The sequence below is a fragment of the Anoplopoma fimbria genome, chromosome 16, assembly GCF_027596085.1.
Source record: "Anoplopoma fimbria isolate UVic2021 breed Golden Eagle Sablefish chromosome 16, Afim_UVic_2022, whole genome shotgun sequence".
NCBI classification, from domain to species: domain Eukaryota; kingdom Metazoa; phylum Chordata; class Actinopteri; order Perciformes; family Anoplopomatidae; genus Anoplopoma; species Anoplopoma fimbria.
The window spans coordinates 18,135,931-18,152,999 of NC_072464.1; the positions used below are offsets into that span (position 1 = coordinate 18,135,931).

Consider the following 17,069-nt stretch of genomic DNA (forward strand, 5'->3'; position numbering starts at 1 on the left):
AAATTTGATTTCAGGAGAAATTGAGGGGGGAAAAAAAGATTAACAGGCTTTGGGAAAAATAACATGCATTTCATAGCATTCCCCTCCCTTGTGATGTCCTCCCAGTGAGACCATTCCTGTCTTGTCTGGTCACATCCAGGTGACAATTATTCAATGAGGCAGTCCCTACGGGGCAAACACACTCCCAGTTTTCCTCCAGATGTGCTCCAGCTGGATTTAGGATAATTTGTTATGTGGCTTTCCAAATAATGACTGTTTTTATGTAACCTCAGTAACCCACGGCACTTGGTCACCTTCTCATAATGGGGGTCAACTTCACCTCAAAGCCAGAGTCTGAATACAGACGTGGGCCTGGCATTTGCAGGAAACAGGCCTTTCAAATAAAATGTTAAATCTTACACCTTCCATGGGGCCTGCTGCAGAAACATCACCCCTCTCTCTTTTGTCTTTTTGAGCAATATTTACCAGATTTTTAAAAACAAGTTAATATAAGAAAATAACCAATAATTAGTTGTTTCCATTTCATGTGAATCTTAATTTAAGATGGATTTTCATCCAGTTTTTTTTTTTTTTATAAATTGCAGTGTGATGCAATGAACAATAAAAGCTGACATTTAAAAAATAGCCCAACATTGTGAAATAGAAGTCTAACAAGCCCTAGGCCAGCTGTATGTCTCAGCCATTCACTATTGGCTGTAATAATCACTATACGTTGCTTTATAACAAACATGGTCAATGAAGCAAACATGAGCAGGGATGGGGAAGAGGGGGCTTTTTTCTGAAGGTGGCACTGGAGGGAAGTCCATTAACACCAAAAGGGTTTATTTCCTCAAGAGCATGTATGGTGACATCAATGTTAATACAAAATTGCACAGTATTCATGTGTAAAATTCTCATTTTGTATCGTGGTTGCAACAGTGGATAAAGCCAACGGGGGTCCATAAAAATGGCTTTTCTTGAACCTGAATATCAGCCCTCCAGACTTGTGAACATCACTCATAGGAACTGGAACATGTCTGAAGTGCTGTCCATTATCACATCAAGGCTGCACCAGTGCTGGGCTGTGAAAGATGAAACAGGCTATCATATGGTATTTCACACCTCACTCATAGCCAGATACAATCAGACAGGTACATGAGAGGTATTTCTCAAAATCCAAAATCATTGAGAATGCCAACAACCCAGTTTTTAGCCTCTTTTAGCTCTTGTTTTGGTTTAGAATTGTACCGTATGCTCTCACACCAACCCCCATGTAGGCAACCTTTTCAAGCAAAAATGCTCGAGATTAGCGTGTGTGCTACCTGCCCATTTCCAAAGGCGGACAGGCAAAGTTATTTAGTGGGTGGTGATTGGTGAACATAGTCCATTAGCTTAATATTTATCTCAGGAGATGGTTAGAACACAAAATGAAATAACAAACCGGCAGATATTGTATTTGTCAGGTGGCCTGATGATTCCAAATGATTGCTAATGCTTCCCCTTTTCTGCTGTGTAAGTAGGTAACCACTCAAGAGGCCAAAGATTAATTAAAAGCAGCCTCAAGGAGTTTTGTACATAGGAACACCTGCTGGTTGATACTTTAGCTTTAAAAGCTTTTTCTATAATTACTATTTAACAATTGGAACTGGAAATAAGGTTGCTTAGCCAACATCTGGTGAGCAGTGCTTCACATACCATTCTATTACCGTATATATGATTTATATGTGACCTCAGACCATCCTGTTCACCATGCTGGAGGATAGCACTGGTGATAGGTACACCAGGTCCTGTGTAAAAACAAAACTCACTATGGGCGTATTAGATTCGGGTGAAAATGTCAACTCTGCAGAGGAGCTTGGTGAGGCCTGACACCTCTGGCGCTCTACAAGTCCATATATTCCTTTTAAGTTAGAGGATGGACACCTGTAGGGCAGAGCCTCAAAGGTCAGGATGAAAACAGGACCTGGCCTCATTAAAACATACCCCACCCTTCAAGACAGCTCAATTAAAACCTAACCTCATGCTGTGCTATTGATCTGCCGAGGCAAGCCTGAGTGCGGGGAGATGAGGTTGGGTTAGGAGGGCGAGCCGAACACCGTAGGGGATCTACAAAGCTGTAAAAAATGAAGTTCAGATGTGGCGTGGTGCAAGGTGGTAATAGATTTGTGTGCATTTATGAATTCAAACAAAAGTACTGAAGTTTAACGTTTAACTGTCAGCTCTCTCCTGTGGACGCCTTTATTGTTGTTTTTCCTCTCTGCATTAACGTCTACTGATTTGGACACAAATGTTCATAAACTCATGTGAGCTCATTTGTTTGCGAAATAAAGAGAATAATTTAACAAGGAGGGAATAAATCATTTATAAATAATTTCACTTGGACAGGATTTGGAAGGGTGTGGTATATAGCTGTTTTCTTTTTGTGTGTGCGTGTGTGTGTGTGTGTGTGGGCGGAGACTCTCAAAGCCAGTCGTATGACTGATGCTTCACGAGGTTTGCCTGAGAAGATTACATAAGGATCGATTGCTTAGAGGTGTCTCTGTCATTCTTCATCCAATAAAGACGGAAGATTAACGACTCAATGATCGACCCTGTTTGTCGGTCTGTCATTCAGCCTGCAACTCTCTTTCATCGCCTTCTTTGAAATCTGAGATCTCATAAGTAGCTGAGAGTATTTAATCCATCCGTTGATCCATCCATTCATCTTCATGTGCGTTGGAACGTGCGGGTGGAGGAGTTTTTAAGATTAAAGATGAGTGGTTTTAACATTCAAACTCAAATTTCTCTTTAACGCTATTGATTTCTACTTACCACTTTATTAGAACATCTACAGCACTGCTTCAGCTGGAAAGCAATGCATGCAGCTGACCTAATTCAACATGGCTGAACATCTAAAATATAACCAAGCCCACTACATCTTGAACTGAGGTAGCACTGCACACTTTACACTATGCTGTTGAAGCTCCTAACTGCCTGGTAAAAGTAATGCCCTAACAACTCCATGTGCCTTAATGCTGAAGGCTGTAAAATGATATATTTGGGACAATTGCTCTACCTTACAGTTAAGCTTTTACAAGTTTTCTAGTGTATTTGTATCTTTGTCTTGATCATTAGGGACTTTTAACTTAAAAGGTGCTAAATAAAAAATCCATAGCATATCTATTGCCTCCACACGGCTCCCAATATGGCGATGGCTGAGCGGGTGGCTTGCAGCTAATGGTGCTAACAGCTCTAACAGTATGAGCGCAGGGCCAAGCGGAGGCAGTGAGCTAGCCAGTGGGGCACACTTATGTGCACGTACATGCACTTAAAGGCGTGCACAGCTGCCCGGCTATGCAAACAGAGCACAGAGAAGCTCTAATTACAACACACACAGAGGAAGAGAGACTTCATTCTCTGTTCAGATAGATAAGATAAGATAAGATAAAATAAGATAATCCTTTATTAGTCCCACAGCGGGGACATTTGCAGGATTACAGCAGCAGAGAGGATAGTGCAAACAAGAGGAATAAGTAAAAAGAAAAAAAAGTATTATAAATAAGTAATCACACAGTAAAGAATAATAAATAAGTAAAAACTTTAAGAATCCACCATGAATAAAATATTATAGAAACAGACAGAATCATTTTAGTATTGCATTATAGCGACATTATAGTGACATTACTTCACTATATATTAGATGCTCTTAAAGTGTCAGCGTTTCTTTTTTTTCTATATCTAACCATAGAAGAAAGAGAAGAGGGTCAGTAAAGAAAAAATTGCAAGAATAAGAAAACCAACCATAACTATATAGCATTAAAAAACAGGCAGCTTATTGTTGTGTACATGCAAGGCTGGACTTTAGTGGTGGCTCTGCTGCTGTTAACCATGTTGAGCACCTATCAAAGCAACCATGACAAACATCTGTCCTTATTTAGAAGCAGTTAACCTTTTGTGCAAGCATTTCACATCCATTTTGAAAAGAACAACCATTATTCATCTTATTTATTCATGAGAGTCCCCGCACTCATCCTCACCAGGCAAGGACAGTAATGCATCTGAGGAGGTGTATCTATTTCGGTCTGACAAACAGTATATGCCTCCATACCTACACTTGGTGTTAACATTCTTCATGTTTTTTACCTAAACTATAGCGACATTGTACCTTGTGTTATAGCAAAGATCAGTGTTTGAGGAATTTTCCCTTTTTTACTTCTTACCCAGTGTCAGAATGGAAGGATGAATGCATTTTATTTAGTCTCTGTCTGTAGTGAATTAACCAATAGGATATGGTTTCTATTTTTTTTTTTATTATTATAAAAGTACATTGTAAAGCAACGCATAAAGACATAAAATGCTCAAAACATACTCAGACATATAAAAATACATTTCGATACAGAAAGGACAAAATCAAAAGCTACATCTGCACAGAACTAACAGTGTGTACATGTAAAAGGTGTCCACAGGAAAACAGTTACAACTCCTACTACACTTACTCACGCCTCTGAAGATATCCCAGAAGTCCTTGCAGCCTGAGGGATGTGGAAGAGCATAATCAATGAGCAGTGATGAAACTGCTGCATTTCCATTCCTCCACATGCTTTTGTTTGTCACTATGTGTCACTGTTCCTGTACCTCAAGCCAAGTTACTATCATCTGAGGGAATTTCAGTTCTCCGCTATAACAGCTTATGATTCATTTGCTCCTGCTTGTTTGTCTTTGGCCATTAAATGCAGTAAAAGAAAAAGGAGCTTTAATATATATTTTACTGGGACTTAGTGTCTCTGTTATTTCATTTTCTTTTTTATTGTCTGGGCTTTACGCCTCCTCCTCTTCCACCCACCTCCACGCCCTACGGGAAAAGTCCCACAGGTCTGCAGTGCTGACGTCACCTCCTCAATATGCCAACTTGTTTCTATGCCACCAAACAAAAGTCTCGTCTCTGTCGCCTGGCAAAGTTAAACTTTCAGGCCCCTCTGGAGAGAAAGTATTCGTTAGTGTATGACTCATTCATCTCTAACGTGTATTGCATTGAGCTGGGGCTCCATTTGTTTGTCTCCATCCATTAAGAAATATAAAGGGATGGGGGTATGATATTATGCTGTCTTTACTTGATGTAATGGCACAGTGATTCACCCATCAAGTCAAAACACCCAGTCACCCATAAGTGCCCAGCAAATGGATGAATCATGATATGAATAATTTTACTAAAAATGACTCGTCCTTATTCTCCAATTATTTGCTGTTTTTCTCTGAATCAAATCATTATATTTTAATGTAGATGGATGGTTTCTCTCCTTATTTGAACTGCTTTAATGCAGGCGTGTTGGAATGAGTTTTATAAAGTTCCACACGTCACACTAATTTTGCTAATCCTATCTCCATATCTGATAGATCAGGGCAAAAATGCCAAATGACTCAGTAAACTGAAGCTTTTGATCAACCTCTCTATAAGGCAATCCAAATTTAAAATCACTTGGCATTTAAAAAAGGATGTTAAAGCGTCGGCCCAGCAATTTAGAGGCACATCTTGTTAATGAGCTTTAATTGGCAAAGTGAAATGTTTTGAATTTTAATTTACAAACTATTCATACTCTTTCACTTTGATTTCATTCTCCTCTTTGACCTTTTATCTCACTAGAATGACCCTCTGTTATAAAACCTCACACAAAGCAAAACAGACAAAACTCAAACGGTATTTGATTAGCGGCTGCACGAAAACCTACCACTGGGTTGAGCCGTCCAAAAACATGTAGCCTTCAGCAAATGAGCCACCATTGAGAAGTGCAGATTTGGAAAAACAGTCGCCTACGGAAAGTATGACTTTGTTCCCGTCTGAAGGTGGGAGGCCGGTGACAGAGGAACAGCAAAGGGTCATGAGAGAAATTGAAGCCATTAAAAAACAGAGCCCACCTGCTGCCAAACGGATGTACTCCGGGTTTTTCTTGTCTGTCCAGACATGAATGGCTGCTCTGCCCGCTCCAACTAATTCCCCCACTCCTGCTTGAGGTTCCCGATGTCGTAGCTGCATTCGGCCGGGGAGAGATTACAGGAGAAGGAGGCAAAAACGATGGAGTTTCTGGTCCACAGCAGCGGCGGTATGTGAGATGATGACACTGTGTCACACACATACCGTTAGATTTGTGATCCATTATCTGATTTAGAAGGTATTTTTGAAGGGTGACAAGGAATGCTGTTATGGTGTCACTGGATCAAGGTCACAGCTGGCTGTTGTAATCCAATGATTGACAATAAATGTGTGAAGAAGAAGCTGCACATTTGTAACACCAAACACAGGTCAGCAGGCAGTTGTATGAAAATACCCTAATAGCAAAAATAAGCAGGCAGGAACAGCGGGGAGGTAACAGACAGGTAAAAAAAAGGCCAGTCAGCAACGGAATATTAAAAAGGCAAACCAAGAAACAACAAAGGAACTGAGGAGGAACAAAAAGGGACTGGCTAACAAGGAAGTGGGAACAGATGAGTATACAATGTCCACTGTCATAAAAAGCACCTAAAAAGGAATGAATTAACACTGACTGTTTTTTCTACTTCATGTTCGGTAGACAGTGCCACACCACAGGATTAGAAGAACTCAGTGGGGATGTTTCCTCAGACAAAAGGAGAACAGAAGAGGGACGGATTGATTGATCTTGTGCCTCTTTTTGTCCTCCAGCTGTCATGCTGTCTGGCTTGTGTTGCCTAATGCCAAAATGTTATGTGTGCTAAGAATATGGGGTAGATGACATTTTCTGTTATTATAATTCTTAATAAGTATGTATTTGTACATGTGAGATAAAGATGTTCAAAGTAAGAGGTAAAGAAAAGGCCATTAGCAAAATCATAAAAACATCAAGCAATCGCAATTGCAACATCCCTGCATTTAACTTCATTTAACAAAATAACTTTCACACCATTATTTTAAGAACTTTGTATCTGTCAACAGAAAGAACCATTCACGTAAAAACTGAGGGACTCACACTGTACACTGTGCTACTTTCATACTGTAGCTTTTTTAAGATAACACTCAATTTTAATGAATTTTAATTTTCATTGACCAAATTAATTTTGTTTTATCATTTTAAGCAAAAACCACGATTGTCGACCTTTTACAATCACGGTCAAGTACTTCAACACCCAGAAACCAATAACCTCTTTCCTCCAAATCTTCAATCGCTAACAAGACAGGCTACAGATATTTTCCGTGACATAGCTTTATGTTCATGGTGTCAGACAACAAACAAAGATTTGATTGGGTCTAAATGCTACAGCCCAAGAATTAAAGTAATCAGGGGGCCTTGAACACCTGCAGTCTGTTTTTTAAATTTGCTGTCCTTTTAACAACAGAAACAGAACTATATCAATAAGACCACCTACAGTGTGCAATTAGCTGCTCTCAGACACAAGATAAGACATCACAGGGCAGTTGACAGCAACAGAAGAACGGATCTCTACCAAGACAAACAAGTCGACTTTCCCTTACTGATTTCCAAGTTATATAAATCAGGTTATCATTGCCATGGTGAAACACTGAGCTGTGGCTTTGGTAGCTTTGTTGGTGGTTTGTTGTCTTTGGAAACATGCTGTACATGTGCTCAATTGATCCATTCAGTAAATAATGACTGGATCAATACCAGTAAACTGCAACACAACACCAGGAAATCACACATTGCATCTGTGATTGTGTTTTATGCAGTTTATTTCCCAACACAATATTTGATTATTGAGTATATCAGAATGAAATATTTGAAATAGTACTACTGTAAATCACACAAGCAGTTTGTTTTTTGCTGTGTATTTTAGCAAATACCCTGCAGTAGGCACAGAGACGAGGAAATGAGAAAGTGTCTTTTTTTTTTTTACAAGTATATGACACTCATTTCAGTTGATAGTTACCATGCGTAAATGCCATCTGGTCCTCGGGCTCGTTGTGACTCTCACTAGCTCTTTCACTAAAAGGTTTGTGTTTGCTTAAGGGCGGTGAGTAACTGCTCTGTCCTAGTGTGTTATAAGAAACATCTGCACTCAGAAATATCAAACACAGTTTTATCAGCTTAGGAATGAGAAAGAAATCAGGACTCTTAAGTAAAAAAAACGAAAGTGGTCATTACTCATATTCGCCTTTCGGTCAATAATGAATCCTGAAAATCAGGCGTTCATTTACCAGTTCATTTATATGGAAATGAGCGGTCCCTGAAGGAAAGCCCCGCCTATCTGGCCCTCACTTCCTCCACTTGACTCAATTACCAGTGGTCCTACAGACAGCAATGAATTCTTAATTGGAAATTGATTAAAAAACAACTTTTCGTGGCTTCACCCTGCTTCTTAACTCTGCTCCTGCGCACTTTTATCAAATCACCCCGGCGGTATTAATTGGGCCACAGTGAGTTAACAGATTGGTGGGTGGTCTGAGTCTGTGTTAATCAGCCCAGTTGGGGGTGGTGGTGGTGGTGGTGGTGGTGGTGGTGCATGGCATGGAGGGGTGTCCATGGGGTACGTCGAAGTAATTATAAAAGTTACAGACTGAGTTTGTGTTTTCATATGCTTATTTCCAACTGGTCAATATGTTTCTATTTTACATGGAAACCCTTCATATTTCATTTACAAGGTACACAGTACATATGGTAAATAACGATCTGGATGTTATTCATTTCCTAAGCATCCCTTCCTCATGTTATGGCCTCTGCAGCCTTGTTGAGTCAGTCCACCGAAATCTGCATGCAGCCTTCAGTACACTGCAGCAGCAACTCCAGCTTCTCCAATCAATGCATTTCTATTCATAAAATAAATTCTATAAATGAATTATTTAAAAGTATAAGTCAATAAAAAATGTAATTGATATCTTGCACGCTTATCATGGGATTTTGTGACATAAAAGGATTTATGAAGAATTTCTAGCTCTCTTCTTCTCCTTTCTTTCTCAACTTGTATTTTGCTGGTGCGCTCTGTTTAATGTGTCTTTTAATAAATGAGAATTTTCAAAAAGCTTCTCTTATTGTTGTTCCTTACCTATTGTATTTTCTTACCTTTTTTTTTTCTTGTATTGCATTTAAATTGTGATCATCCATTGTTTTATTTATCTTAAAGATATCGAATGCACAGTAAATATATCCAGTCAAGAAATACTAGAATAAATATATGTAAAACCATCAATGTGTTGGTTTATTTGAACTGTGGAGCTCACTCCCTGCATGTACCTTGAACCCCTAATTCCCAGAACAATTATAGAGGACATGCCCTTTATTTCCTGGCTGTAATCCACTCAGCCTGTCCTATAAAAAGGGAAGTGTAATTGTTTTCTTTTAATGTGAAAGTGAGGTATTCCCTTCATTTAGTGTAAATGTACACAGATCCTGTAACATTCAGTATCTGAGCTGCTATGTATGTCTGGCTCAGAAATGCAATTTTGAGTATTGTTATGATTATTTCAATCTTATACTTCTTCCACTTTAGTTCATCTCAGAAAGACAATACAGCACCTCTTCATTAGATTTAGTTCCAAACTTGTAGATTAAGAGTTTCCATCTAAAACATATTATCTTATAAATATGATACATTTATAGGCAGTTTGGCTTGAGCTCACCACCAAGACAACATTAAAATTCCACATACAGCTTAAGACATCAATAATTTAAAGCTTCAATGTGTGATCTAAATGTAAACCAAAGGTCAGCCCTGCCCACCATCAAAAATTGAAAACACAGGACTGGAACCTGCTATCACTCCCAAAATGATTGGCATTTATTTTAATACAGCGACTAACACTCAATACCAGCTAAATCTGAGTTGTTCATGTTCTATGGTGCTGTGCTAAGGTTATTTTTTTTGTTGGTTTTGTTAAAGTTATGTTTGAAATTAAACTGGACAACAAGGGGCCTGTCTCTTAAAGAAGACTGAGAGAGCCATCAGTGTCTCAGGATGATTACATTTGTTGTAAATTGTTGATTTCTTATGCTGCTAGCCATGAGAGCCATGTGGAGGCAATAGATATGCTCACAATAACGCAGTATTTAAAGTTGTTACCTTCCATCTTGAGTGGGTTAAAATGTCTTACAATCAAACCAATAGCGGTCGAGAAATTTCATTCAGACGCAAGAGGAAAATTTAGGGGATCACGATAATACTAATGTTTCTAGACCATGAATGTCTGTAGAAAATGTCAAGGCAATGTTTGAGACCAAACCAAAGAAGAACGAGATCTGCACTGCCGTCTAATTGTAAAGACGAGTGGCCTCCACATGTTCGTCAATGGGCTTTGTTCACAGTCCTTTGTCTGCCTCCTGGAAGATAGTACAAGTGATGTGGAATCTTTTATCTCAATGAATTTATTTTACCACCATCTCCTCATCGCTCAAAATGATTGGTTAGTTTTAGTTCGTCTTTCCCCTCTAAAGGGTCTTTGATTTTTCTTTCTTGGATTGCAAAATTCTGACTAGTTATTCCTCTCACAAAGCCTGTCAGATGTAGTGTTTGTGGAGTGCAGCTTTTGACAAACCATTTGATTGCCACACATGTACAATGTGCTTGATTATATTCACTCTTTATAGGCACTAGCTCTCTGAGTTTACCTTATGTCATGGGCCCAAAGGGTTCTAGGCAGTCCTGACTGTTTGTCAATTACAATCAGCAAAGAACTCAGCCTTAATCAATTGTTGTCAACTGTACTTGGCCCTGATGTGTGTGTGTGTGTGTGTGTGTGTGTGTGTGTGTGTGTGTGTGTGTGTGTGTGTGTGTGTGTGTGTGTGTGTGTGTGTGTGTCTGTGTGTGTGTGTGTGTGTGTGTGTGTGTGTGTGTGTGTGTGTGCGTGTGTTCTCACAAATTCCCTCTGACCTTAAATTGTTTCGACAGACTTTTAATTACATCTGTTCTTAAAAATGAATCAGCCTCTTCAAATCATCTCGGAGACGAAGCTGACTGAGGACAGGGTCTGTATTCCCATGATACAGAGGTCGCTAGTGGAACCATTGTTCAAACCTGCCCTTCTTCTTCAATCAGTAGTGAGTTATAATTATCGTAACAGCCTTTAGAACATCCTCAGATTGATCTTGATTGCCACACATTCCGTTGCAAACAAGGAACAAGATAGGAGACATTTAATAACTGAGAAAAACACGTATGACAATTGAAGTAACAGCGACCTTATGTAACACTCATCATCTACTTTACTAAACATTCCTGTTTTTATGTTTTTATGTTTTTATGTCTGTTCTGTTTTGTTTTTTCTTCAGTGAAAGCCACAAATTATCTCAGGCCATTAATTAGCCAGCAGCCTAATTACCATGTACCATCCAAAACAAAGCTCGTTGTGGGTGCATGTTTGTGCTGAACACAATATCAAGCTCACTTTCTGCATTTGTGTCCATCCCACATTGCTTGAGGTGTTGCAAACAGTGCACAAACATGGCACACACACACACACACACACACACACACACACACAAACAACCACTACCTCTTTGTATCGCTTCAACAAAAAATATTAAACGGAAATGATAGAAGTGCTTTTGAGGGCAGCTTTGTGTAGCTTTATGTGGATAGCTCTCAACATCCTTTGTGAAAAGGCCCCTGAGGTTGAGTCCCTGATAATCGAGGAACAAGTAACATATCTAATGGGCTGGTTTGTTGGTGTGGTAGTCTGAGCTCCTTTATTGACACCTCATTTCTGCCTTGGCCCCTGCAGAGAAAACTGTATCTTATATGTAGACAGAATACAATATCAAAAACACAACCTAACACAATAAATTCAGATGTCTGCACGTCATGGCTCAAGGTCAAAATGTTTTCAAACCCTCTCCCAATTCGATTTATTTTCCTCATTTCCTTCATATATAGAATGGTCATCATAACGTATTGGAAGGACTCTTATATTTCACATGTATTCTTTGCTTTCACCTGCCCAGCATGTATCTAACCATCAGCACACTGAAATTACTTCGATTTAGAGCTGAGCAAAAAGAAAATCAGTAGGGTTTGATAATTGGGTTTAAAATGGGCAAGATTTAGTCATTATAGACCTCCAACATGCTAGAAACTTTGAAAGTAATCAAATTTGCCCTATTTGTGCAGATGATTATAGTCACCCCCCCCCCCCCCCCCCCCCAGGCCTTATAGTTGCAGAGCCATTTTTACTTGTATGGGTCCGCTGTTTCCTAGTGGTACTCCAAAGGAAATCTCTTCGGGGACCATATTGATGCATTTCATATGCTATCAAAAATCTCTTATTATGAGCACTGGTAAGTAGAGCTGGGTATTGGGACTTGAATTTTGAAAATTCTCAAGTAAAACGATACCTGCAGTTGATCCATATGGGTCCCAGATCTAGAAAAGCATTATTTTAATACATGAGATACCGTTTTAACATAATCCACTGCTAACAACATTTTGAATCATCCTGACACTAACAATCTTATAAAATATGGGCACAGGAGCTTCTCCTTATCATACAAATCTTTCATATTTTTTTCGAGCCATATTTGGTTGTGTTGGGCAAAATTTATATGGAACTATTGAATTACACTGACAAAATAAATCAAATACAATCTGACAAACAATTTGAAAAGTGAAAACGCAGTACTATGTATGCCTGGCGTGCGAGAGAGTTGCCCACTCCAACCCGCACAGATTGCATTGTCACAAAGCCACTAAAATCTGACCGCTATGCAGTGCAGCAGCCATTAGCCAGTGGGACAAACACACTGCCTCAATTCACATTCAATCCTGATGGGTATCAATTGAAGTACTCTATTGGTATCAGTATCACTTTAAAGGTATTTTTCTTGGTACTGCCATTGTCATTTTTAAGCATTATCCAGCCTTACTGGTAGGTCATGTTTTCCTCATCTCATACTATTTTTGAAAGGGTTTGGAAGGCATAAAAAAGGTAACCATTGATAAGAGGAAGAAGTGCAGAGAATCAACTCTCGAATGGACCTCAAAGTCAGAAGGATTCTTGGGTAAAGCTTGTGACATCTGCAGAGTGTGTGGTCTTGCCAGCACATTAGTGACACAAACCACAAAGTGTAGTCTTTTTATCTTCTTATCTCAGATTGGAGAATGGGACAGCCCGACCATGTGTGCTGTGCTCTGACTCCGTAACATCAAGTATCACCAGAGGGCAGAAGCTGGTGATGTAAGTGCTTATGCAATATCATCGGTCCTGAGCATTCAAACTAAGTAATTATGGTTTATCATAGATTTTTTTTTTTTATTGCACATACATAGAAAATTTGTTCCTTCATTCCTTTTCTTTTTTGTGGAATGTCTGACATTCCCCCGCCATCAAGTGTGGGCTCATTTATCTTTAAATTCGATCATTTCCATCTGAATTGCAGCCTGCAGGCACTGGGTCTGCATGGTAAGTCTTTGTGTTGGTAGATTCAGGGACGCTTCGACATCTGAGACTTGAGTGGGTTGCAATCACAAATGCGAGAAGTTGTTGAAATCACATTATGCCTTTCACAACATCCATGTTTGTTTAGGTTTCCCGGGTTTGATTTCCTCACGACATATAGTGCAGCGCTCTTGGCTGCCAAAAAACATGCAATGTAATGCTGATGAAAAGAACTTTCATTGTGATGGATTACCTATCATCTATGTAATCTTCATTATGTCCAGAAATGAAATGAAACCAATGGCTTCCTGGAAGATAGAAAAGCAATCCAAACACTTACGGTAGGCTTTGGAAAATGGTTTGTGGTATAGTGTAAAGGATAATTTCTTGGTGGTTATTAGACATTTAAAAATGCAAAACCATTTTTTAGTCCATTAAGGTTTAAGGTGTTGTTTGTTGTCATTGTACAACACAGGATTATAATGTGTTCTATTCAGGAAGCTTTCTATTGCTCCTTTGCAAAAGTTAACGAGAACTTAGCACATGATTTTTTGACCTCTTACAGACGTTTATGAGCTTTTTTTCACCAGGATGGAGATGTGTGATGTCCATTGTGATGCTGATCCCAGGAACTTTAAACTGTCCCCCTTTGCTCCACCTCAGTACCTCAGTTGGTTTTACTAACGTGGAGCAGTAGGTTGTACTTGGAGCACCACTCTGCTCAAAGTGTAAGTATAAGTGTCATGTAGCCGGAACACAATCTGTGGGGACCTATGGGACCTTAGCCCTAAACTCACCTATATATCTCAGTGCACTTCTAACTGACATGGATGTAAGTAAGTCCAGAGCATTGTAGCACCTTCAAGGAGCAGTTTATATGTTTGATGTTTGTTTGTTTGTTTTCTAAAAAGAGGGGGAAAATACACATGCAAGTGAAGCTTTCTTGGGGCTTTTAGAAGGTGAAACGCTTTGTAAATTCAAAATAGAATATGAAAATCCAGTAAAGAGAAGTTATAAACGCCATGATGTGAAATCGGCCTCTTGTTTTTCGTTTGAATTAGTAGCTCCGATTTTTGCTGGTGCTGATATCAATGCATGGACATTATCTCACTCCTGAGATCCTGCTGATGGAGTCTACCGAGGAAAACTGGCATGAAATGAACGGCTGCAAATGGAGGCAGTTTACAAAAAAAACAATACATTGCTCTCATTCAGGGCTTCAACAATCTACAACAGGAACACGGACATCTCCCTTCTTAACCACACTTTGTTTGGGGCGGCTGTGGCGTAGTGGAGAGTAAGGTAGTTCTCCATTCAGAGGATCGGTGGTTCGATACCCGGCTTCGGCAGTCGATGTGTCCTTGGGCAAGACACTTAACCCCAAGTTGCTCCCGAAGGCTTGCCATCGGTGTGGACTGGATGTTGCATGAATGTTAGTTAGAGTCTGATGGTGGCACCTTGCATGGTAGCCTGTCATCAGTGTGTGAATGGGTGAATGATATGTAATATACTACTGACTGTAAGTCGCTTTGGATAAAAGCGTCTGCTAAATGACTGTAATGTAATGTAATGTTTGATACATAGTTCTATAAAGGTATGGGAGGATAAATATTGAATGATCTTTTGTTTCATTCTGGTGAACTATTCCGTCACTCTCGTTTCCTTAATCATAATGTATCTTTGATTTAAAGCTTTTTTGGAGAGGGAGAGATAGGCAGGGGGGGGGGGGGGGGTAGAGAGAGAGAGAGAGAGAGACAGAGAGAGAGAGAGAGAGAGTGGTGGGAGGCGGGGCTGGATGATCATGGTTTTTCAGCACCGCGGACAGCTCCCGTCTCCTGTCTCTGGACTGCAGAGAAGCGAGGCAGAAACAGAGCAGGATGATAGAGAAACAAAGACCCGACCCTCATCCATCCATAGATTAACCTCCACCTCACACCGTCATCGCAACAGACTCTTCTTTTTTTTTGTCTCCTCTTCTTCCTCCCCGATGGTTGACTTGTCTCGTTTTCTCGGCCTGACTGTGGACTCCATCCGCGTTTAACTGCATTGCCTCTGCGTCTCCAGTCTGTTTCCACCTCCTTCTCTTCCTGTTACTGGCAACCACAACGCTTTAAAAGTGCTTTTTTTTTTTGGGAGGAGGAGGAGGAGGAGGAGGAGGAGGAGGAGGAGGGGATCGACCTGCTCGAAGTTCTTTTGATCCGTCCACTTCAGTCTGATACGTTCAGAGACGTCGCTGCTCGGCTCCCTGGTTATGTTGAGGAGTGGGATTTCTCTCTCCAACCCCGGGAGTGGACGTTACTTTAGGATGCAGAAGGAAAGATGAAGTTGAGTAGTTTCAGCTCAGATCTGAGATAGGCGATCATCTGCAACATCGGCTGTGATCCTCACATCAGAGAGTGGTGAATTCATTTTTTTTTTTGTGTGGACAACAGCCAGAGATGACAAGATGAGGTGCCTCTATGACTTTTTAAATTGCACGTAAGAGAGAGAAACCGTGTGGGTCTTCCACCCTGCTGCTGCTGCAGGGAGCGACGTCTGTCTTTCTCCAGCTGTCACTTAAACCAGTTGGGAATTTTGCATCAGAGAGGAGACCGTGAACTCTGGGAAAACAAATCAGAACAGACAGAGCGGTCTTCTTTCTCTCAGCACCTTATATACACAGAAGAGACATAGAAAAAATGAAGAAGTTTCGGAAGGTATTGGACGGCTTGACCACCTCCTCTCCGGGAGGGACTATCGGATCCCCATCGTGCGGCAGCGCGGCCGGGACTCCCACAAATGCGTCCACTCCCAAGGAGATGGACATCCAGGAGACGCTGGTGTCGGAAAACTTTCAGCTGTGTAAGGTGGGTAGATGAAGAGGTTTTTGTTTTTGTTTGGTTTTAAATTCATCCTAACCCCAGTACATCAACACCAGGCTCAGTGGAGAGCAGGGTCGTCCTCCAATCAGAGGATCGGCGGTTCGATCCCTGGCTCCCTGGCAGTCCATGTTGATGTGTCCTTGGGCAAGACACTTAACCCTGAGTTGCTTCCGAAGGCTGTGCCATCGGTGTATGAATGGGTGTGAATGATTAGATAGATCCTGATGGGCAGGTGGCACCTTGCATGGTAGCTCCTGTCATCAGTGTATGAATGGGTGTGAAAGGGTGAATGATTAGTAATGTAAAAGCGCTTTGAGTGGTCGGAAGACTAGAAAAGCGCTATACAAGTACAGTCCATTTACCATTTACCATTTACCATGCAACACATTTGATTCTGGCTTCCCCCAAAATCCTGATTCACACATGTGATGCTTTGCGAAAATGATGTCAGGCATTGATGAAGTGGAGAGGGACCGTAAAAGTTGGATCTGGAATGAGTTCATCTGCTGCCAGATTTGTTGACCTGCTGTTCTCTGTTTTTTGTTGACAGTTCAGCACCACGGGCAGCTCCACGTTTCCAATGACACTGAGAATGGAGGCAATGTTTAGATAAAACAGCAGAGAGAGAGAGAGAGAGAGAAGCCAGATAAAAGCTTGTTCTTCTTAGTGGCTTTTTGTTTCGACCCCTTAATGGCAAATAACTGCTCGTTTTCCATGTGTTACCCATTGTTCATCCTCCACGGACACAGTGTGCACGGCATGCAGGAGTGTGTGCAGTTTTAGGGATACACTTCCAGCTCCCACCAGTATGTGCTGTATAGCTGGAGTACATGCGCCCAGCCATCAGCATGCTGTTCAGGCTGCTGTAGCGTGCACACATGTGATATAAACAAACCAAAGGCAGTCGACGAATTGTTGCA

At 40.6% G+C, this 17,069-nt stretch overlaps 1 protein-coding gene across 2 annotated transcripts in view; it reads left to right on the forward strand.

Moving 5' to 3' along the window:
• Nucleotides 1-15,966: 15,966 nt before the first annotated feature.
• The window catches only part of stxbp5l (syntaxin binding protein 5L), a 118,329-nt gene continuing 117,226 nt past the window's right edge, over nt 15,967-17,069 (forward strand). For both annotated transcript variants that reach the window (XM_054615401.1, XM_054615402.1), the window contains exon 1: nt 15,967-16,134. In XM_054615401.1, coding sequence (XP_054471376.1) covers nt 15,967-16,134 — 168 coding nt within the window. The remainder of the gene's footprint in view (nt 16,135-17,069) is intronic.